General features: G+C 39.9%; 1 protein-coding gene across 5 annotated transcripts in view; it reads left to right on the top strand.

Annotated features, from left to right (window-relative positions):
* The first annotated feature begins 2,605 nt into the window (after window positions 1-2,605).
* Window positions 2,606-23,780, top strand: part of ARHGEF12 (Rho guanine nucleotide exchange factor 12) — a 150,525-nt gene continuing 129,350 nt past the window's right edge. For 2 of the 5 annotated variants that reach the window (XM_049611637.1, XM_049611635.1), the window contains exon 1: window positions 2,679-3,519. In XM_049611637.1, the coding sequence (XP_049467594.1) occupies window positions 3,488-3,519 (32 nt within the window). In that variant the 5' untranslated portion in view covers window positions 2,679-3,487. Of the gene's footprint in view, window positions 3,520-6,331; window positions 6,433-23,780 lie in introns of those variants that run through there. The other 3 variants (XM_049611639.1, XM_049611638.1, XM_049611642.1) reach the window with 3 other exon arrangements.

The following is a 23,780-nucleotide window of genomic DNA, read 5'->3' as shown; positions in this document are numbered from 1 at the left end:
TTATCTGTGAAATACCACTTATCTGCTCTTAACCATCAACCGTTCCTAATGCTGTTTACTTTTCGGGGCAACAATCTACATATAGAATACAGAAAACAGTTTGCTAAAGACTGAGGAAGAACTTCCTTTCTTTTTTTTTGCCATTTGTTTGGGCAGTTGCCTTGAAAATGATGTGGAGTGGGCTCCATGAAGATAAGGACCCTCGGCTCTCTTCAGAACTGCACCTCCAATGCCTAGAGCAGTGCTAGACACATAGTAGGTGCTCAATAAACATTGAAAGAAGAATGGGTAAGGATGTGGTTTAGGATAGCCAGTCTCCCTCCCCTCCCCCCTCCCCAGGGAAACTTCAAAGAGCATGCATGGTGGATTGTGTCACTGTTGTCAATTTTTTAGGTAAGGGACTAATGACCATGGGGAGTGTGTTCCACCTAGATTGGTGGGACTCTTCTGAAGGCATTCTATAGTTAGAGCCTTCAGAACAGTCTAGAGCTACCAACAGTTCTAAAGAGGCTTTCAGGGATGTTTTTACCATTAGAGCTTTGTGGGTGAACATAGAGATTTTCATCATTGAAAAAAATAGCTCTGGAATGAATAACCACTGGCTTAATTAAATCCTTTGCTTACCATCTTCTGAAGCTTTCCCACAGCAAATGCCTTCTTTGCTCACAGCTAGAACTTTGGGTCTGTTTAAGTTTGGAAAGATCTTGAAAGCAGCCTGCCAAGAGGTTTTGTATGCAAGGAAGGGAAGGTGAATTAGGAAGCTTTCCAGTTTGTTTTATTCCTGAAGCTCAAGTAGTGAGGCATTCTTGAAGGAAAGAGGAGAACTCATTTTTTAAATGCATGATTTGATGAGTCATTGGGTCCAATTAATTTCGTACCTATTAGGGTATGGCAAAATGATATTTACTATGTTTAAGAAAGATACAGGTTTGGAGATAAGGTTTGCATTTTGGTCATTTTATACAGATGGATAGAGCTCTTTCCAGTTATATGCCAAAAATATGCAATTAAGAGTTCTCAGGGTAGAATTATCCTGGGGTACACCAGCAGGTGGCAATGTGTCCTGGTCTGATCATTAGGAAAGTGGCTTGGAACTTTTATCGGGTGCTATTCTTTCCCAAAATAAACATTACAAAATTAGCTGGCTGTGCCCTGAAAAAAAAAAAAAATCAAGCAATAAAGAGTCATCTTTGGCCTCTGTTTATCTTTTCCTTTTTTTACCCCGTTCTAACGTCAGCCTTAGCTCATGCATCTATTCAGGGATAATGATCTTTTCACGAACTGTTGCAGGTTGACTTTTAGAACCAGCATCATTAAGAGGTCCTTGTTTCCCCTCTCCACATCCACTCTTTCTTAAATTTGCCTTATTACCTGACTTCCACAGAAAGGCTGAAGACGCTCTCCCACCAACGCAGGTTTGAACTCATTGACTCTGAAAACAGGTAAAGGGACAGCCACTTAGGGCAGTGGCCGGAGGAACTGAACCGTATTGTATGTGGTACTTAACAATTGCTACACTACGGGATTATGCAATCATAAAACTAGATGGATATCTACATGTACCCGGGAGGAAAAAAAATTAGCCCCCTCCCCAAATATTTGGGAACTCTTCAGAGAGAACCGCAATGCTTTCTACCGGATAAATGCACTTTATTTGCTGCTCCCATTTCTCTCCACAGCAAGCTTGTGAAGTCGCTGTGGAAAGCACCATGCTTTCTCCATTTGGCAACTCAGACATGTCACTTTGCCAAGGCAGAAGCAGCTTAAAAGCAATATTATACCAAGAAATCCTGGCTCCAATTCCCATACTCTCGTTCCCCCCAGCCCGACGCTCCACCGTCCTCTAACTTTGCCCTGGCAGCCAGGATTTGTGAGCGGCGGCCCCTGTCCTGGGAGGAGGCCAGCAGGTGCCCCAGGTGAGCGACCAAGGCCAAACCCTCTCTTTGCTGGGGTTTGCTGCGGAAGAGAGGGATGGTGTCCTGGCACCTGGACCCGAGTTCGTTGCCAGCAGTTTACAAGTAGTCGTTACGTGTTATCAGAAAATAAGAACAAGTACATTCCATTAAGGAATAAACGTTTCCAGGGCAAGGGGGCGGGTGATGCCTCTCATCCCGGACGCCTCTGCACTGGTGGAGTGCTCTTTGGCGGTCTCCGGGTAAAGCCGAGTTAGTACAAGCTAGACTCCAAAGTACAGCTCTCCGGCGTTCCCGGGGCCTTGGGGGCGACGCTGGGTCGGTGGGTGGGACTACCGGAGACGGCCGGTTCCCACCTCCCTCCGCCCCGCAGAACTACTTTTCCGCTCCCCCAAACAGGACTCCGGCGGAGGCGTCCGCGCGGCCCTGGCGCGCGGGCAAGCGCGGGGGAGACGAGCGAGGCCGAGCGGCGAGGGCGGCGGGGCGGCCCCGCGCGCCGCGGAGGGATCCCGGGTGAGGCGGCTTCCCGAAGTCAGAGGGGAGGAGGCCAAAAAAGTCGACGGGGGAGGGGAAGCGCGAGCTCGCGCTGGACGCGGCCGGGGCCGGGAAGACAGAACCGGAACCGGAACCCGTGCGCGCGCCTGCGATCGTCGCTCGGCCCCCACCGCCGGCGGCCTCCTCCGCCCGCCGCGCGCGCTCCCGCGAGGGCCCCAGGACCCGGCGAGCCGGTCCTGCGCTCCGAGTGGTCGCTCTCGCCGCGCCGCCGGCCTCCGGGGCCGGTGCTTCGAGGCCGGGCCGGACGGGAACCTCCCGCCCCTCGCGGGAACCGCCGCCTACCGGCGCGTCGGGGAGGAGCCGCCGCCGCCCGTGCCGACTGCGGAAGAGTCCGGGCCTCCCAGGGATGGGGAGCAGCCCGCGGGGCTGAGAGACCAAGTTCCTGTCACCTCTGGCTGCGGGACCCCTTCCCCCGGCGCCCGCGGTCGTCCCAGCGCCCGGAGCTTGGTGGGGGCGGCGAGGAAGACGAGAGGGGTCCCCCGGCCCGGGGACATGGGGCCGCGCGAGCCTGGCGCGGGACGGCCCGAGACGCTGCCTAGGCTGCGGCCACGAGCGGCCGGCAGCCCCAGATAGAGAGCGGAGACCACAGCGGCTGGCCCCGCGGCGGCGGGGACTCGCGAGCCCCCGAGACTCCGGAGGAGGAGCCGACACCCAGCCCCGAGCTGATCCCGCCCCAGCCCCGGAGGGACTCCCGGGCCCCTTCCCTGCGGCTCGCCGACTTCCCCCCCGTGACGGAGTTTTCTCCGTGTGCCTTCCCGAGGATTGCCCTCTAGCTCTAGAACTCGCCTTCTGGCAGACTTTCTCGGGTTGTTTTGGGAGATACCCTGTTTTGCTCCGACCTACATCCCCTTTCCTTGACCCCTTCCAGTCGGACGTTCTAGATGACTGCATGGAGTTTTGAGTTGGACTTTTGTGTCCCTTACGGAGTCAGGCCTGATCCCAGAGCACTGGGGGTGGGGTGGAGGTGTTACTGTAAAATGCAAGTTGGATAAAAGAAGGACCTCTCGCCAAGGGCCCCAATGAGCGGCACACAGTCTACTATCACCGACAGGTTGGTATGAAGCTCCCCTTGCGCTTTAGCTTCCCTGGGTTCGGCCTGACCTAGCAGAGAGTCCGTGATAGCCGATTGCCTTTGACCAGTGAAGTTGACAGGCAGAGGAGAGAGGGTTGTTTGGGAGCTCTGCAATTAGTCTGGGGTTGCTGCCAAGTTACCCGGTTGATTGGATTTGGAAATGTAGCTTTTTTATTTTTTTTTTCTGGGGAGAAACTTTTCTCCAGATTCTCGGCGAAGGGGTAGGTCAAACCATGATTGTGGTTTTGTGTCTGTACTGTGCATTGGGATTCTGTACTTATCTTGGAACCAGAGGAAGGTCATTTTGGGTGAAGGTCAGTGCCCGAAGTCGGCTGGGGTATTGGTGCATCATCAGTTTTACTCTTGCCCTGTGGTTCTCCAGACCCTGTTAGATTTTTAGGAATTGCTATTTGTAAACTTCATTCTGAGACTGCTGCATGGTGGTTTTGGAACTTGATCTTTGAATGTTGACCTGCGTAGCGTTGATTATCTAATAATTTTACAGAATATTGAAATTACTGGTAAATCACAGGCTCTTGTTGGAGCTAAAAAAGGGGGAGAGAAAGTCATGGGGCTTGATTTTAATTGCTGCATTTTTAGTATTTTGTCTTTGAGAAGTATTTACATTTAAGGGATACAAACCCTAAGCGAATTAGGTAGTACAAGCATGGCAGGTGGATTTGTTGAGTTCTGTGGGTCCTTTATAGGTTTTATCTATGTTGCTGGTGGTTGGTAAGTGGAGCTTCTTTACCCTTAAGGGTTATTCTTTGGAATATTGTTTTCAATGATAAATTCCACTACTATATTTTATTTCTCACTTTCATGATGACATTGTGTGCTGATTCCAAATTTCAGTCAACCTTTTTTTTTTAGTCACTGTTCAAACCATTACATCATCATCAAAAAAAAAAAAAAATCAAACGACTGAACTAGGGGGCCAAAGAAAGCACTTTGATGAAAAGCGCAACCATAGTGCTCTCGCAAAAAAATAGTTGAATTTCCTAATAAGAGAGTTTCACCCAATTGTAAGACTCATTTGTTGATTTTAAAAGGGCCAAATTCCATTATCATACCATAACAGCTACTCCAGAAACAGAACTTCCTCTTCCTGTTGATGCTTTCCAGTGTCACGTGAATGTTCACCTAAAAGATTCCATCAAATATTTAAACTGTAGTCTTTGCGTATTTTTCTTTAAGATGAATTTTGGTTTTCAGCTTTTCAGATTGTACCCGTATCATGAGTAGCAACAATTCTTATCTTAATTTCCTTGAATCATCCCCAGTCCTTTAACTTTCAGGGTGTTTTGGTACGGAGACATCACTTGAACGGGTGTGTGGGTAATTGTTTTTATTTTCCTGGTTCATTCAATTCTTGCCCTCTCTGTTGAGCCTTTAGACAAGAAGTCTTATTAGGAAATAGTGTAGTGTTGGTAGTTTTTATTGTGGCATTAGGGGTGTTTAATTTTGTAGAAACAGAACCTAGGGTCACCAGCTCATTTCACATGAAAATCACCTAATAGTGCCCACCTGATAACCTTTCTTCTTCTCTGTGCTCAGAGATTTTTTTTTTCCTTTTTCCATTATCTTGGAAATAAAATCTTGGGATTTGGGTTTTTTTTTTCTCATAGCTTAGATGAGATACAAATATACAATAAGCATGGAGTCAATGAATGTCCTTTCCCAGGCACTGTGCTAGGCACGAAGGATTAAAAGATGAGTATTCTAACTATAAGATGAATCTGCAAATTGGTTTGGGTGTTAGTATCCTTGAATTAGTTCAGGGGCTGGCTGATTTTATAGATTTTTTTTTTAAACAGTAAAAAAACCATTTAATAGCCATTTAATTTAATATGCATTTCTGAGACAGTATGGATACCTGTATCTCAGGAATTTACTCGTTTGTTTTCTTTTTTTTTTTTTTTTTTCTTTAATTTTTTTTTTTTTTCAACGTTTTTTTTAATTTATTTTTGGGACAGAGAGAGACAGAGCATGAACGGGGGAGGGGCAGAGAGAGAGGGAGACACAGAATCGGAAACAGGCTCCAGGCTCCGAGCCATCAGCCCAGAGCCTGACGCGGGGCTCGAACTCACGGACCGCGAGATCGTGACCTGGCTGAAGTCGGACGCTTAACCGACTGCGCCACCCAGGCGCCCCTCGTTTGTTTTCTTTTAATAAGATTATTCTTGGGTGACTATTACATTTTCTTTACGTCTTCTGTAAATATCAAGCATCTGTTTGTGCATCAGAAGAGTAGCCGTCTCTGATCTGAATATATGTTGGAGTGAAATAGGGAAGTGCCGGGTTAGTGTTACTTTTTTTCTAGGGTACCTTAACAAAGTTATGAGTACAGAAGAGTTCTTAGCTTCTCGGCTCTACCTCCTTCATCCTCTCTTCTCACTGTCCACTTCCAGTATACTGTAGGTATATTTTGCTGATTCTAGAGCTACTGGCAAATTAACAGTGCCAGTGTAGCTTTTTAAAGATCCTTTCAAGTTTGAAGTACCGTATGTGGTATGGCTTTGTTTTGTAGAGTGTGCAGACCCACCAGGCCAGCTGTGTGAGTTAGAGTTCTTTCATTGTGGTGCTTCTGACTACAGAGTCTGTCTGTCCTCAGTTGAAATCAGACTAGCTGGTTTTGGGCGTTGTTCTGTTTTGCAGTTTGTGGCAGGCGACACATGGCTGAACAAGATAAGAAGGGTTTTATTCTTGTGTTAGGGACGTGCTGGGGCTGGGATGGAATTCAGCTATGTTTAGGCTCTGATTGGTCACTGTGGATACTCAGAACTCTGTTATATCCTGTTATTATTTTGCAGTTAAATTAACACATTCATTTGTTCCCTTCTCTTCCTCTTCGTCTACTCTCCAGACCCCTCATGCTCCACTTTTTGAAAGGTATAGTCGTCAATTTAAAATCCAAACTATGTTCATGGTAGCTACTGTTTTCATGTAGGGTATATGAATAGGTTTTTTTTTTTTTTTAATCTAAGAAGCTTATGAATACCGTCTAGTGTCTTGCTTTGTAACTTCTGTGAGATGTATAGTTTTCTTTCCACTTTGAGAATCAGCACTTGAAAAGTGGCAGAAATACCTGATTGCTGCTCTTCACTTTGCACTGACTGCCGTGTTCAGTCCCAAAACGTATCCTAATTGTTGGCAGTCCTCTTAGATGCCTGTCTTCTGTCCTGGAGCGTTTAGGGGTCTTATGGCACTTGGAATTTCTTCTGAGAGATAGAGGCGAGGGAATGCTCTTTCAGTGGACTCACTAAATGATTTCAGGCCAGATTCTAGAACAGTGACTTTTCAGGGACGATACAGGTAGGATTTTGTTATAAGGGTCTTACTTGAAATAAATAGACCTTTGTCTGGTCTAGGACTTGTGGATTTTGTTACTTTGATGGATAAAACAAAGGTTTTTGATATATTGGCATTTCCTTAGTACTGGGTTCAAGTTTGAGCTTGTTTAACTTAAGCAAACTTTCAGTGAGTATGCAAACCTGTGACTTTATACACATGTACCCAGTAATTAACATTTTCATTCATGATGCTTTTTCTGCCCTCATTGCCACATAATGCTTTTGATTAAAAAAAGAAAACAAAACACTCCTGTATGAGTGCTATTTTCAAGGTTGCCTGAATCATATGCAAGGTTAGATTGTTTGTAATGTTTACTTGTGAGGTCAGTCATTTGATAAATACAAAATTGATATTGGGGATCAGGATCACAGTGCTAGCTTTGTATTCAGTTTAATGTTGCTTTCTTCCGGCACAGTATAAAATCTTGATTCATATAGGCGTGCATTAGTGCATTCACTTGCACACTTTTACATGAGTCAACGTGTACAGTGTGAAGTTTTTAAAAAAGTGCAGAGCTATAGTCTTCCTGATTAATGGCACATTTATAAGATGTTCTCATTTATTTAGTGAGGTGACAAGAGAATCTTTAGTTGAATCACTGCAAAAATATGTTAACCTGGTGATGCTGCTTAACCCATTGGTGATTTCTTGTTAAAATGTAGATAGCATTGAGTTAACATAGGATTTTTAAAATTAAGTTTGAATTTTCAGTTTAGGAAATGAAATTTGAAGCAAACTGATATGGGTCACAGAGAGCAGGATATTTTAATGGTTTTCCAGAGGTAATTGGAGAGACTCTTACATCATGGTTGTCTGACAAAGTTACTAGAAATGTTTCTTATCATATAATTGCTTATCTCCTAGAAATTGACCATGTCACATTTTCAGGAACAGGGAGCTGGAGCTTAACTTCTTTCAGTCTTGTTTGTTAAAACTTGGTTTTGATGATGTTTTAAATGTTCATTTGATGATATTCTCTTTTCCCTTTTAATAATTAAGAGTCTTCAAAATGTGGTGGCATTTGAACTGAAAGTATAAAATGAGTAACATTTTGTTTTCTTTTGAGTAAAACACTCTTGTGTATGTAGCAATATCTTACTGTGGTGTAATTCTTTAACATTTACAATGTTTCTGACTCCCCCCCCCCCCCGTCAGAGCACCACATACACTTCAGGCAGCTCATAGAATTTAAGTCAAGATTATAAAACTGGAAAGGACAGAGCCACCATTTTAACTTAGATTTTTCTGGCTCTCAAGTCCTACCCCCACTTTTTACTTTAAATTATGGTGTTTCTATGTGTATTATTTTTTTCTTACTTTCCTTTAGTAATCTTCCAATCTGACCAAGTTAGATTTTTCTTATAGGATGCTTTCTATCCTTTATACATTCTTGCCTGAAGTATCTCTAGAGGATAAAGCTCTCGTCATTTCCTCAAGAGACTGAACAACAATCTGATAGATCTTGTAGTCAGGAAGTTTTTCCTGATCTTTAGCTCAGACTTTTGATTTGTCCTGTTACTTGTATGTACTTGCTGTCCTCCCATTTTGTGTTTATATGACTCTAACTGGCTTAGACAGTTAATCAGCAGCTCTTCCCTACCCCCACCCTATTCTTTGCTTAGCCAGTTTGTATTTCTGATGATTTGTTGTCTAACAATTATCCTGCCCCTCTTAATGTTTTATTAACTTTTCCTCAGTCGCTCTCCTAGTGCAAAGTGATTTTGTTCCTCAGATGTACTTCTGTATTTTATCTTTACCCATATTCTAGAGCAGCAATTTCCAACTTCAGTTTAATGTAATTCACAGGGTCTTCAGTTTTTTCCAGGCATAGCCCAAAATTAGGGCTATAGAGATTCTCACTTTTATTTTAGATAGTTTTTACAATGGATATGGGAGATATCACAATCAAATAAAACAAATTTATACAAACAGCATAATTACTAAATCAAGCAATTATGTATGTTATAAAAGGCTTCTTTCCAAAGTGATTCTTTAAAATATGAGTGCCCCTAATGTGACAAGTGTTATCAGTTATGTGACAAATGGGTAGCAAACAAAAATAATAAACATTAGGAGGAATCCTTGCTTGAAAATCAATCAGAAGTGAATATAAAACATTTCTGAACTTGTAAGTAAATGAAGAGATGTGATTGTAGCTCTAAAGTAAAATATCTGTTGCAGTGGGGTGAGATATATCTGGAAGTTCTTCCTTTTTTTTTTTTTTTTTTTTTTCCTGCAGTAGTTTTTCAGTCTCACCTTAAATTGTATGTCACTTTTTGCATTTTTTTTTGTTTCCACATATTAGTGAAAAAGAAATAGACCTGCAATGCTTAGCGTTATTCTTCCAGTGAGAGGCACTGTTGTTAATATTGAAATAATACTGTCTCTTTTTGTCACTGTATTTATAAGAACTGTTACTAATGATAAGAGACCATAAAAGAAGGAAAAAGTACGCATTAAATTATTACAAAATACATAAGATTGTAGAGCTCTTGAATGTTTTACTAGTAGACCTTTTTCACTGATGGTAACTTAGTTTAAAATGATTTAAATAGATGTCTTTGTTCTTTTGCCTTTTGCTCATGATTTTGTTTCCTCAAACTTTAGAATTTTGGAAACATGCCAAAGTGAGGGCATTTTACTTTTGCAACTTAGAGTATGTAGAGTACCGAGATAGCCAAGTTTGAAAGGTTTTGTAAGGCAGCTTCTACCTCCCAGACAAGCATATGAAGCTAGTGCTTTAGAATCATTTTTAGCTTTTTGATTCTGTGGAGGTAACACTTGATGGTGCTGAAGGTTAGAGGCTTTGCCTGAATTGCATAAGCGTACATTATTGACTTTCAGTAAAAGAAGAAATTTACACTAAGTTTGCCTTATTGAATTAGCATGTACCAATGCAGCTGACAGTTTAGATTCATACCAAAACAGGATCTTTTACTAATTCAAATGCTGAATCCTGGTTTTTGAGATCATAGTCACATGATAGGCCTGGGTGGCTTCCCAGTGTTGAAAGACAAGCAAATCTAATGGCCAATGAAAAATTAGATTTCCTGTCTTGGGACTGTGAGTAACAATTCACGAAGAAATTCACAGAGAAATCTAAGAAAACCGGGTTTAGTTCATGCTTACAGTTAATTGCCACTTGTACACTGCTTTTTCTTTAATGTTACAAAGCTTATTGTTGTCATTTAATGATATTGCTCTGAGACTGTACTTTTGGTCAAATATTACATTTAAATACTGATTTTAGGTTTACATACTGACAAGGTCAAAGAGGATTTTGTGGGTCTTCTTTGAATTCAGAAAATGTAGATTATATTGTCGTAAACTGGAGATTTCATCGGCATCTGAAGAAGTTATATGTAAAATTGGTCATGTAATGCAGAAGGTGGCTGTATCTTATCTAGAAGAATCACAAGTCCCCAAAGTACAGATGGTTCCCAACTTACCATAGTTTTTTAAGACTTTAAGACAGTGCAGAAGCAATGTGCCTTCAGTAGACACTGTACTTTGGAATTGGAATGTTGGTATTTTTCTGTGCTAGGGCTGTGTGGCACGGTACTCTCTCGATGCTGGGCAGAGGCAGCACGTCCGCTGTTCCCAGTCAGCCGTATGGTCACAAGGCTAAACAACCAGTATACTTACAACCATTCGGCACCCCGAGAATCATTCTGCTTTTCATTTTCAGTATTGTATTCGATAAATTACGTGGGATGCTCAACGCTTTGTTATGAAAAAGGTTTCGTGTTACATGATTGTGCCCAGCTGTAGGCTCATGTACGTGTTCTGCGCACGTCTCAGGTAGGCTAGGCTAGGCTGTCATGTCCCGAAGGTTATGCGTTCAGTGCGTTTTTGACTTACCGATAGTTCCCACTTACAATGGGTTTATCGGGACGGAACTCCATCGTAAGTTGAGGAAGATTTGTACCCTTAAATCCGTGTAAGAAATCTCACGAAGGGGCTTAAATATATCCTTCCATTGATTTTAGATGGGTTATCTGCCTGCGCTCCGGACACAAGCTGGTATGATGTGGTTTGCCCTGTACTGTCTCTGTGGTTTACTCAGAGGAAGTGGTTCTTGTGGGTGAAGGTCTGATCTTTTCAGAGATTGTTGGTGGCACATGCACTGTCAGCTTATTTCCTGTTTTATTGGCTTTTGGGGCAAGGCCTTCTCAGAGCGAGTACTGCTGAAGGGGTATTGAAATATTTTGTAGCAGCAGGATGGATGGTTATAATGTTATGTAACATCTACCTTTCAGGGGATGGGAAGGTTAAATTAATGTCTGTGAGATGCTTTGAGATCTTAAGATGAATAGTGCAGACATGCTTGTAATCATATTTGCAAGTTACTGCTTTGTTCAGATATTGCTCAAATTTAAGGAGAAAACATTCTTATGCAGTCAAGAGTTAACTCTGTGGACCTTGACTTCTGTGGCCATTCAGGTGTTGTTTAATCGCTGTGATAGGGTTAGGAGTTCTTCTTTTTTTTCTTTTCTTCTTCTAACTGTAATTTTACTGTACATGGGTTAACTTAATGGAGTGGATACCTTATCTATAGTACTGGTTAAGGCTTGTTCACAAAACTTAATGGTTCAAGCATGCTTCTTCACTAGTTTAACTGGCCTACAGAAATAAGAGAATTTCCTTGGAAATCAATGGCTGTACCACTCGTATACAAAACCCTGTACTGGCTTTGCTTGAACCTTAAAAAAAACTGATCGAATTGCAGATGTTATACTTTTATTTATTTATTTATTTTTGGCTTGCATTTACCCTTTGTTGCTTTAAAAAATTAACAATGAATACTTTCTGGGAAGAGGCTTTCTTTAAAGCTACATTGCCAACTAAGTTTTGAGTTCCTCAAAGGTAGGAGAATAGTTCTTACTGATTTTTAAGTGATTACTATTTGCTTTACTGTGTTTTTATTCTTTTTTAATATAAAGAACCATAAGAAGAAAATAGTCCAAATTAGTCAACCAGTCAGATAGTGTTGTTCAGGTTAAAAAAAAAAAAAAACACCAGAAAATTCCAGTGATATATAACAGTAATAATAAAGTCTCCCTCTGATCTTACCTCTATCCCTACACACCTACCACTTCTCATACTCTCCTCAGCTAAACTTTGTCTATCTACCAAAACATCCTTACAAATATAGCAGCCTATCATTTTAATATTCTTTATATTTAGCCGGTAGTAGGTATATCTGTTTCTGCTAGGTTGTACTACCATAACAACAGCTTCCAATTTCAGTGGCTTACAACACTGGTTTATTTCTTGCTTGCATTACACCTTGTTAGCTGTGGATTGGCTGTAACATTTTTGGAGCCCTGGCTGAAGGAGTAGTCCCTGTCTGGGATATGTCATTTGCATGGCAGAGGGAGAGAGCAGGAAACATGCAAACATGCAGTGGCTCTTAAAGCTTCTACTCAGCCTGGTGTACGTAAATCATTCACGTGTCATTGGCCAAAGCAAGTCATACAGTCAGGCTCATTGCAGTGTGCCAGGGAGGTGTCCTCCTCCGACAGGTGGCATTGCAAATCACATACTGATGGGTGAGGGTGTATAAATCTCTCAAGGAAGGAGAGAGGAGAGGGAAAAATTAGGAACAGTAACATAGTCTACCACAGGAAGTACTCCATAAATGCTTATTAGATGGGTTGTTTTGAATCTGTAAAAATTTTATTTTTTTAATGGAATATTTCAAAGATACACGGAAGTACAGAGAATAGTATGATGAACCTCCATGTACCCGTCATTAGCTGCAATAATTACCAGTGTATGGACAGCCTTGGTTCATCTGTTTGCTTGCCCTGCTTCTCCATCAGATTATTTTGAAGCAGTTTCTCAACATTTCACCCGTAAATATTTCACTAGCTCTGAAAGATAAAGTCTGAAAGTGTGACTTCCTTTAGTGAAGTTTTACTGTCTAGTAGTTTGAGGTAATGGTACCAGGGACTGACAGGTGTCAAGTAGGAGAGGATGTTCATGGGGTGTATCTGGATTTTGACAGCCAGAAACCTATTTTGATTTCGTTTTGAGTGTTTCTGGAGGAGGCTTACCAGCAGAATGTCATCTGTTTTCCCAGCACCTCCTTTTCTCCACTTTAGAGGGAGAGGGAAAGAGAAAGAGAGAGAGTGTGTGTGTATAGCAGAAGCAGGTAATTAACCCCTGGAAAAAATAACATGGCAACAGATTTGATTTGCAGGAGGGTTCATTTCTCACTGAGCCTCTGTTGGCATGGTGCCAGTTGAAAGGAATCCCAGCCCTTAATGGCTCTAAGTGTTCTGGGAGTTCCCAGTCAGTGATGTTATTTACTCTAGAGGAAGAACATCAGAATCATTTCTAAAAATCTTCTATTCACCTTTGCTATTTGCTGGGCAGAGAAAGGCTCGATCAATCTGTAAGGAGATCCCTAAGGTGATCTAAAAGTAAGGAAGAGAGTCTAACTTTAGCTTAGAAATAATTAAAGCCACTTTCCTCTGCTCAGGTTAGTTGTCTGAGGGACTTCAAGCCTCCATTTTGACTCAAGACTTTATAGATATTATTAGCATACAGCGTAGTACAATAACTTGTCATTTCTACATTATGCATCTGTGATCATCAGCTTCACAAGGAAATTCTTTGGGGAAAGGGGTATTATGTAATCAACAGTGGGAAGGAATTAAGCAGATATAATCCTTCAGTTTGTAGGTTGGCAGGTGACAGTGAGGTGATCAAAGAGGATTTTTACAGACTAGTGAATAAATTATTGTATATAATTTGATTAAAGTGGTTATTTTAGTATAGTACGACTAGCTAATTTTGTTTTCTTAATGGGCTTCTTTCCCTGTGCTTAGAAACACTTAGGATAAAATGGTTTTTCTAGGTATCCAAGTGGTTTGTTTTCTTTAATTAAGTTATGTTGTTAGTCTCATTTCAGAATCCATGTAGTAACTGCAGTAGAAAATGCTTGGCTTGTAAAACCATTAGCTTGTAAATACAGTTTTTATTTAAATTTGAGTTTTTCTTGGCATTGAACTGATTCTGACTTGGGTTGCTTGGAACAATATAGTCTATTTAAAATGTAAGTAATATTTTCCCCATGGAGAATAACCCTTGGACTTGCCATTGTTCATGTTATTTTTTTTGTTGTATCACAGTTGAAAAACATCGTTTTCAGAGATAATAATTTGTCAGCACCTTTGTCAGAGTAATATATTTGTACCTCGGTTGCATTTGTTAGTTGCACATTTTGGGGAAAGATTTGTGATTTCTAGTTACTGTATTTACTCAGAAGCTCCGCAAGATCAGAATTCTCAAGACAGCGTTTAGAAGTAAGTTGGGTGTGCTGCCTGGATGTGACCAGTAAAAAAAGAGAAGCTTCTCATCATGCAGTTATTGCTTAATAGGATACAAGGTACAGTCCTGTTTCTAAAAATAGGAATTAAGCGAAATATTATGTGGATAAATATTAGCAATTGTATTAATTTGATTCCGCTGGCAGAATTCTTTTTGAGACTGTCCTCTTTGTCAGAAATTAAAAGTAGCTGTGAAAGGAAAAGGTGTTTTAGTTCTTAATTTTATGTGTGTGTGTATCTCTCTCTCTCTCTCTCTCTCTCTATATATATATATATATATATATAGTCACACATCATATGTATATACAGCTTTTGTAAAAGGGAGCAATAGAAGGGAACTGTTTGAGGATGATGCAGAGAAAAGAGCCTCCTGGGTTTAGGGTGTCAGACTTGTTCTGCTACTTATATCTGGGACCATAGGCAGATTTACCTCTCAGAACAGCAGCTTAGTTTTCTCATCTGTGAAAATGGGGATAACAATACTTACTTGGCAGAGCTGTTGTGAAGGTGAAGTGAGAAAGTATTTAAGTACCTAGCGCGTAAGAGGTCAGTAAGTTACAGTAGCTGTTAGGTTTTCCTAAAATTTGATCTATGCGTGTACAAGGATTTTGAATTCACAGGTATTTTCTGCTGCTCCTGCTGTGATGGTGTTTTCTCCTTGCTGTGATAGTATTCCTTATCCTTTATATTTCAAACTGTAGGTTGTCTTTAGAATTAAGATACGTTTGGAAGGGAGGAATAGACAGGGAGAGACAGTTATTTCAATTCAGACTGAAATAGTAACTAACCTGTCTAGTTGCTGAAGCGGTAAGACTTTTAGGATTGGCAATCAACTTTTACATCTGCCTTGGATCCCTCAGAATTTGTTGAGTTCTGTCTTTACAACATTCCTTCATTTGTTTATTCATTTATTCAGTAAATAATGAACGGCTGCTCTTCCTGGGTCATTGTGTTGGCAAAGTTATTTTGAGCTCTTGCTACCTGTTGATTTATATTTAACAAGTAAGAAATTTACCTGTGAGAGTGACATCCGTTGAGTCATGCTGTAGATTAAGGTGAGAAGTCGAGTATTTTGGGGAAATAAAATTATTACTGATGAAACTTACCTTATTTTCCAAATTAAATTATTTCCCATCATAAACTGTCCTTTTATGTTTCCTTTTGCTTTTTTCAGTTTAATTATGTTTTGGTGAGTTACTTAAAGTGGAAAGGGCAGTGCTTTAAGGTGAAATTTAAGAAGCTTTAGATGTTCATTGCTTTTGAATAGAAGAAATCACATTTTATTGATTAGGCATTGCTTTAGTCACTCTTGGTGGGAGACCCTCTCATTAGCTACCTCTTTGAAGGTGCTAGCAACCTGTTAGGCTTATACTTTGTACATCCAGTGGTAAATATGTTGATTTGATCAGTGAAAGATTCTGGAAAGTACAGTAGTTTGTTGAGCAAGACAGTGCTTAAATCCTGATGAATTGGTATACTAGTATTTTATACTTCAGAAAGGTGGAAAGGTGAGTGTGGGGAAAAATGAACACTTTAAAGTGGATGCAGTTTAGTCTTACAAAGAAATTTGGGATGTGGTAAAAGATTTTTGTATTTATTGACTACATATTAAGTGCTAGGCACTGTCCCAGGAACTTTTTATGCATTGTCTTTTTTAATCTTCTTAGCTGTGTAAGTTAAATATTGTTGTCTCCATGTTAAAACAGAAAAATGAGGCTTTAAGACATTCACGAACTTGCTTAAGGTCACATAGTTTCTAAGCAAGAGAGTTGGGATTATGATTCCAATGTTCATTTTCCTTTGGCCTTCTGATCTCAGGCCTGCTAGTATAAGTCAGATTGGCTCATCTCGATCAGTCCGTTGATCTTTTGAATCAGTTGGACGAAGCCCAGAAAGTGGATTTTGTCTTCAACAACACCATTAAAGTGTTGTCTTGCATTATAATTTTATAACTATATTTTAGTCTTTCTATTTTTAATCACCTATTCACTTACTCCCTTTTCCAGATTGCTGACATGAGGGATTTTGTCTCATTTCCTCTAAAGAATGGCTACATTGTGTTTTGGTTTCTTATTCATTGCTTTAAATACACACATCTGTAAACATTGGACTTTTTTGAAGCCTGATATATGTTGCTTATAAATCATTTTCCATTATAACTATTCTAAAGTTCTTTTAAGAAGTTTAAGGCCCATCTAAAACAAGTTTTGTGGGGGTTTTTTGTTTTGTTGGTTTTTTTTTTTTGTTTGTTTGTTTGTTTTGGTATTGTAAGCACACAAAGCAGTAAGAAGGGACTTTAAAAATTGTTACGCTGAGTACAAGGAAAAGAAGGCAGCAAATGAATGATTTTAATACTAGGTGCCTTTGTGAAGTATAAGTGATTTGAGTAAATTGGGTTTAAGTTTTTCCTAAACAAGAGTCTTGGGTTAAGTGGCAATGGAGATATTTTCCTTTTAAAGATTTCTTGTTTATAATAGTGATCTTTCCTTCTTTATCATTCATTTTATATATTCTACCTCTTAAAAAAATATGTAAACACTTTTACTCTAAAGCTCTAGATTTATCTTCCGAGCCATAAAAGAGTTAATTTTAATCTTTGTTTTTTCCTCGTAAATGATATTTTTTGTTGTTGTTACTGAAATCCTGTGGCACGAATCATTTTAGTCCAGCCACTTTTTATGTCATAACATTGGAAAGGAAATTTGCTTAAGAGATATTTAAGTGTATTTTTAAAATCTAATCCTTTTTAGCTATAAATTGGTTTTTTTTTTTTCCTTGCATTTTCTTAGTAACCTTAGAGAGTCTAGAACAGAGGTAGGCAGTTGATTTAAAAAATAAGCCTACAAACTAAATCTTTTATTGAATAAGTACTGCTTCTAGGTAGAGAAAGGCTAGGAAATTACAATTTGAGAATTTTACTAGGTTTAAAACCCACAGAGAGGATGCCTGCAAAAAAGCCGTGCCCTTTGAAGCATTCTTATGGATGTGGAGACTTTTCTAGCCCTTAGGGAGATCTGCAGACATCCGCTATGCTGAGTTCTGGGAAGCTGCTTTTTCCCATGCTTGCAGCCTCCCTGTGGGGTAAAGGTCTGTTAATTTTGCATAAATATTTACCATATCTCATTTTAGCTAGCATTGCTTCCTCACACTGTTAGCAATAAGGAAACCTTTGCTTATCCAGCTTGAAAAGTTTACTGTTCTCTATATGACTAGTCTGGAGTATGTTCTGTTATTTTCTGAGGGTTGCTGAAGGTGAAAATCAGACTGGAAAAAAATAACACGGAGGTAAATAACCAATTCATAGTCTATAAATAATCTGGTTATTATAAAAATATTTGCCCAGGCTTATTTTTTGTAATTAAAAATGGGAAGGTTATTATCTCACAACAGTGTAGTTCACTTCAGTCTTGTCACATGTGACAAATCAAATTATTGTCCCTTTCATATGTTTATTCGTATGATGCTAGCACTAGTTTACATTTATTATACTTGTACAATTGTTTTCTCACTTAGTGACAATAACAGCTTCCATTTATGAAGCATTATTCTAATGCTTTATAAGCATTGTAATTAATGCATAGAACAATACCACAAGGCAAATGTTATTCCCATTTTACAGATGAGGAAAATCTTAGATTTATAGCCTTCATTGACTAGTCCAGTATTTCCCAGGTAGTACATTTTTGGACCCAAGTTTCAAATCCGGGTCTTTTGACTCTTAGTTTGTGGTATTTGCTACTGCACGTAATTTTGGGGACTCATCCTTTCTGCAAAGTCAGAATCCACAAATAGAAAGTATAAAATTATTTGACTTTTCAGCCAAAGAAGGTTGTTTAGTTTCTTTTAACATAATTTGAAGCAGCAATCCCTTTTTTTTTTTTTAAGATTTAAAAATTTTGGGGCGCCTGGGTGGCTCAGTCGGTTAAGCGTCCGACTTCAGCTCCGGTCACGATCTCACGGTCCGTGAGTTCGAGCCCTGCGTCGGGCTCTTGGCTGATGGCTCAGAGCCTGGAGCCTGCTTCCGATTCTCTGTCTCCCTCTCTCTCTGCCCTCCCCTGTTCATGCTCTGTCTCAAAAATAAATAAACGTAAAAAAAAATTTTTTTAAAAAGATGAAAAAAATTTTTTTTACATAATCTCTACACCCATCTTGGAGCTTGAACTCTCAACCCCGAGATCAAGAGTTGTATGCTCCATAGACTGAGCCATCCAGACTGCCCCTACAGTAGCAATTTCTAAATTGTGTTCCAGAGAACATCAGGACACTGTAGTAGAAATATCATTGTTTGTTTTGCCAGATTGTCTTAAGATCCTTCCATTGTCTCTGGCACACAAGGCAAAAGGTAGAATATAAAATGGAATCAATATGTCATCCCCAAACTTTTATTCTGTTATTTAAAAAGGCCCAATCCATCTTGTTAGTCAAAAGCAGTCCAGCATTTGTAGTTTCATAGGATTTATCCTGGGAGCTTTAGCAATATGAGTACATCTTAGATCTTGTCATTGCTTGGAAGGATTCCACTTTGAAATTTTTGTTTTTCTATCTCTTACCTTCTCTTCCTTCTCCCTCATACCCTTTTGCATGAACGCTTTATTTTTATGGTCGTCACCAGGCTTCTCTTCTCCTGTCTGATGCCATCTAGAACCTCTGCTCTTCCTCAGGCTTTTATTTATTTCTAGTTGAGTCCTTTTGCCATTTCCTGCACTTTTCTAACCACATAGTAGATACCCAGTAGGCTTCCTGGATTACCTTTCATTTTTCTTTAGGGTAACCCAACAAGTTATTTCAAAGATGATACCTTCTATTTTGACCTTTCTAACCCTTTCTTTACCTACCTAGGAGGTAGTAACCCAACCATTAACCTCTCCACCCAAAATATATTTATTGAGTAAAAGTTATATAATAGGCGCTGTAATATTTTATACATAGTATTGTACTTAATTTTCATAATGATCGTGTGAAGTAATGGGTTTTGTTATAAAATGTCCATTTGACACGGGAAGAAATAAGCTCAGAAAGGTTAAGTGGTGTGCCTAGTGAGTGATAAAACTAGGATTTTAGTCTGAATTTGTCTGACTTTACAACCTACGTTCTTAAATACTGTGGTGTACTACCAGATACATTAGCATTGAATCAGGCAGTTTCTGCCTTTGAGGAGTTCTAGACTAATAGAGGGAGACAAACATGTAGGCAGCTAAGTGCACAAGGTACAGTAGGGACTTGAGAAGAATCAGTACTCTCTGGGTAGATCGGAAATAGCTTCACAGAAGAGGTGAATGCTTCTGTTGAATCTTGAAAGATGGGGCATAGTTACCAGACAGGTGAGGAATGGAAGAGCAGATCAGGTAGAAGTAGCAATATGATCAAAGGCACAGAAGTGAATTACTCACGGTTTCTAAGAAAGCATATAGGTGATTAGAGCAGAGGGGTTGATGATGGGCATAGCAGTTTATAAAGTTGCAGTGATGGGAGGCACCAGATTATTTTTATGTTCTGAGGAGATGGGGTTTTATCTTCTGGATTGTGGGAAGCCACTGAAGACCTTTCATGAGAAGGGTAGGGACACCTGGGTGGCTCAGTGGGTTGAGCGTCCGACTTTGACCCAGGTCATGATCTCGCGGTTTGTGAGTTCGACCCCGTGTTGGGCTGTGTGTTGACAGCTCAGAGCCTGGAGCCTGCTTCGGATTCTGTGTCTCCCTCTCTCTCTGCCCCTCCCCCACTCATGTTCTCGTTCTCTCTCTCTCTCTACTCTCTCTCAAAAATAAACATTAGAAGGGTAATAAGATCAGTGTTATGTCATAGCATGATCATTTGGGTGGCAGTGTGAAGAATGGATTAGTCTCAAGAAGCAGTTTTAGGGGCAGAGAGGCCAAGAAGGGACATTTTTCAGTAATCCAGGTGAAAAGACCAAGTTCTAAACTGAAGTTGTACCCACATACAGAAAAGAGAAGAGACAAATAGAGCCATTAAGAAGGTGTTAAGAATACCAGCAGTATGAAAAGGGTAGGTGGCGAAAGGGAAGACCTTGCTGGCTTGGGTGTTTGGATGTTGGTACCACTTGCGAAGATGGGGAATGTAAAAGACCGGAGGCACAGTTTTGTTTCGTTTTATTGTGTTTGTTTGGCTGACTGGTTAGATGAAAGATTGAGGAGAGGATAGATACAGTAAGGGGCAGATTTAGTTTAAGGTACTACAGTAGCGGTCTGTTGCTGCGGATAGATTATCCCAAAACAGTACATAAACTTGCTACTTATGGTGGCCATGAGACACCTGGCTATTCAAATTTAAACTAGTTAAAGTCAGATAAAATTGAAAATGTAATTCTTCAGGCACACTAACCACATTTAAGTGTTCAGTAGCCATCTGTAGTCAGTGGGTACTGTGTCGGACATTAGACATAGACCATTTTAATCAGTGCAAGAAGTTCTGTTGGACAGTGCTGCTAGACATTTATTGTCTCGTATAATTTGCCGTGATCAAATCAGGGAGCAACTTAGCTGGGTGGTTCTGCTTCGAGGTCTCCCATGAGGGTGTAGTCCAGATGGCTGCTACTGAATAAGCAAAGGCTTCAGTGGAGCTGGTGGATCCACTTCCAAGGTGACTCACTCACGTGCCGGGTGAGTGCTTGTCGTTGAGGCCTCAGTTACTCATCAGGCGGACCTCTCTGTGAGGATGTTTGAGGCGGCCGACTTCACCCGGAGCACATGATCTTAGCAAGGTGGGAGCCATAAGAACCTTTAGGAGCTGACCTCAGAAGTGACACTGCTGTCGTTTTTATAATTGTCTGTTGGTAACGCAAATCAATTCTGTTTGGGAGGGAACTGTACAGAGCGCGAATTCCAGGAGGCCAGATTCTTTGGAGGATGCTTTAGAGGCTGCTCACCACAGGTACCTGTGAATATCTGGGTGTAAATGGCTACTCAGTGACATGTATGTGAGCTCTATAGAAGTGAGGTCTTGGCTACTGCTGTTGTGCTTGTTATGGTAGTTGAAGTAATTTGAATAGGTGAGTTCAAAAGAATAAGATTGTGTGGGAAGGCTGACCAAAATAATAGCTTGGGTCACATGTTTGGGGGAGGACAGAATTGCTCTCAAAGGCTGTTAAGAAATGGTTACAGAGAATCAAGGGAAGGGTTACAGAGGAGTAGAGGAGTACCGGGAGAGTACAGATATATGTACAAAGGAAACTTCATGAAGGTCTAAAGTGGAAAGTAAGTGTAATTAACATTGTTAAGCAATATAAAATAGTGAAGTAAAACATAGGAGAGTCATTTTTTCAAGAATTACTTGCTGAATAACTGCTGAGAACCAGAGAAAGATAATATAGAGAATAAGATAGTTTCTAGTAACTTACACAGGCGTACTTCACAGATAGTGCAGCTTCGGTTCCGGACCACTAATAAAGCAAGTCAAATGAATTTTTTGGTTTTTCAGTGCATATACAGGTTATGTTTGCACCATGCTGTATATAGTCTGTTAAGTGTGCGATTGTATTATGTCTAAAAAAAGTACATGCCTTAACTAAAAATACTTAATGCTAAAAAATGTTAACCATCATCTGAGCTTTCAGCAAGTCCTAATCACTGATTACAGATCACTGTAACAAATATAATGAAAAAGTGAAATATTGTGAGGATTACCAAAATGTGACACAGAGACGTGAGGTAAACCTGTTGGAAAAATGTCACCGATAGACTTGCTCAATGCAGGTTGTCACAAACCTTCAATTGGTGCAAAACGCAGTGTATGCAAAGTGTAATAAAATGAGACACGACTGTAATACAGTCTGAGGAGACATGGTTAAGGGAAGTTTTCTTGGAGGAAGTAATACCTTCACGAAGAACTTCTTTAACAGGTAAGGATTCAAGTTAGATGTTTAGGTGTGTATGGGGGGAGGTGTGGTGGTGGTCGTGATATGGATAATACAGTGGATGTATATGAAAGTATATTTTTTTATGTGTGGGATATTGCTAGAACGTGAAATTTGTGGTGAAGGAAAGTGGTGAGAAAGAGAATGAGAAGATAGAGTGTTCTTGAATGCACGGTAAGGAATTGCCCTTATCTTGTAGGCTATTTTTTTCTGTACTGAAATTATTTGGATATTGCCTTCATAATTTGCCCTAGTCTTATAATCACAGAACTGTCAGTTACTTAATTTTTTTAGATGGAATTTTATACATATTTTTTTAAATTTTCTGGCTTTTTTTTTTTTTTTTTTTAGTTATTCTTGAGAGAGAGAGAGAGAGAGAGAGAGAGAGAGCATGCATGTGAGCAGGGGGAGGGGCAGAAAGAGAGGGAGAGAGAAAGTCCCAAGCAGGCTCTGCACAGTCAGTGCACAACCCACAAAACTGTGAGTTTTGTGGGGCTTGAACCCATGAAACTGTGAGATCGTGACCTGAGCTGAGATCAAGAGTCAGACAGTTAACTGGTTGAGCCATGCAGGTGCCCTTGGAATTTTATATTTTATGTTGCTTGTAATTTTAACATGAGTTGTTGTTAATACGTTTTTTAACATTACTTTTTAAGTTGAAAATCCATTTCCAAAAGTAACTTGATTTCCTTATTATAAATAGAAAATCAGTATTCTTGCCACTTACAGAAGGGAACGGTAGAAAAAATTACACAACTGCTATTAAGTTTTTAAAAATTAAAAATGAAGTACAGTAATGCATCCTTTGATTAGCAGAAATGTCTGCCTGAAATAGCAGTTCCTCAGTGAGAAGACTGTTTTTAGTTGGCAATAGGGGATATTTGTTTGGACACTGCTTGGTGTATAACTAAGATGAGACTTGAGGTCATTAAGACAGATGCATTGTTAAAGTTTTGATGTTAACAAATACCAAGAATCTCAACGCTCAAGTATTTTTAGTTGGAAAGGTCAGAAGCTAGTTAATGGTCAACTTTGATCAACAGTTTATACTAATAAATATTAGATCTTTTATTCCAAGAAATCACGTAAAAGAATTTTTAGAGTCTATTCTTCTGAATGTGTCCAGTTATTTATTAGGTGATGTCCATGAAATGGAAAAAGGAGTTCCTCGTCTACTCTTTGCTGCCATCTGGTTTGGGAAAATTCTTCTGAAAAAATACCAAATCTTCCAAGCATCTTTTATAACATTTGAAATATTTTCAGTGGTTTTTCAGAAGAGTCCTCAAGTGGTCCTTTTAGAGCAGAAAAAAAAAATCCACCTCACATATCTTGTGCTTTTAGTCTTGCAGTTATCTTGTTCACTTTGTTTTGTACATGGAATACTTCAGTTCGTTAGGATAAATTTAAGTTGTTCACATGAGCAGATATATTTGTCAAGATGTGCTTATTTGCAGAGCTTGTCTCAGTCACGCATATGATCTCACAAATTGAAGATTTCTTCCAAAATAGTTGAAATTCTTCCTGCATCCCAAATGGATGTGTGAAGACTTTTCCACTGTTTCTGCCAGACTATATACATAGTTCCAATTTTGAAGTTAAGATAGGGAATACTTTCATAAGATTTTTAATGAATGTTTTTAAGCTCTAATGGCCGAGAAAAAGCATGCAAATAACAGCAT

This window comes from Panthera uncia, chromosome D1, assembly GCF_023721935.1.
Source record: "Panthera uncia isolate 11264 chromosome D1, Puncia_PCG_1.0, whole genome shotgun sequence".
Taxonomy (NCBI): Eukaryota; Metazoa; Chordata; class Mammalia; order Carnivora; family Felidae; genus Panthera; species Panthera uncia.
Note: the sequence above shows the minus strand (reverse complement) of the source record. Positions and strands in the feature narration are given on the sequence as shown.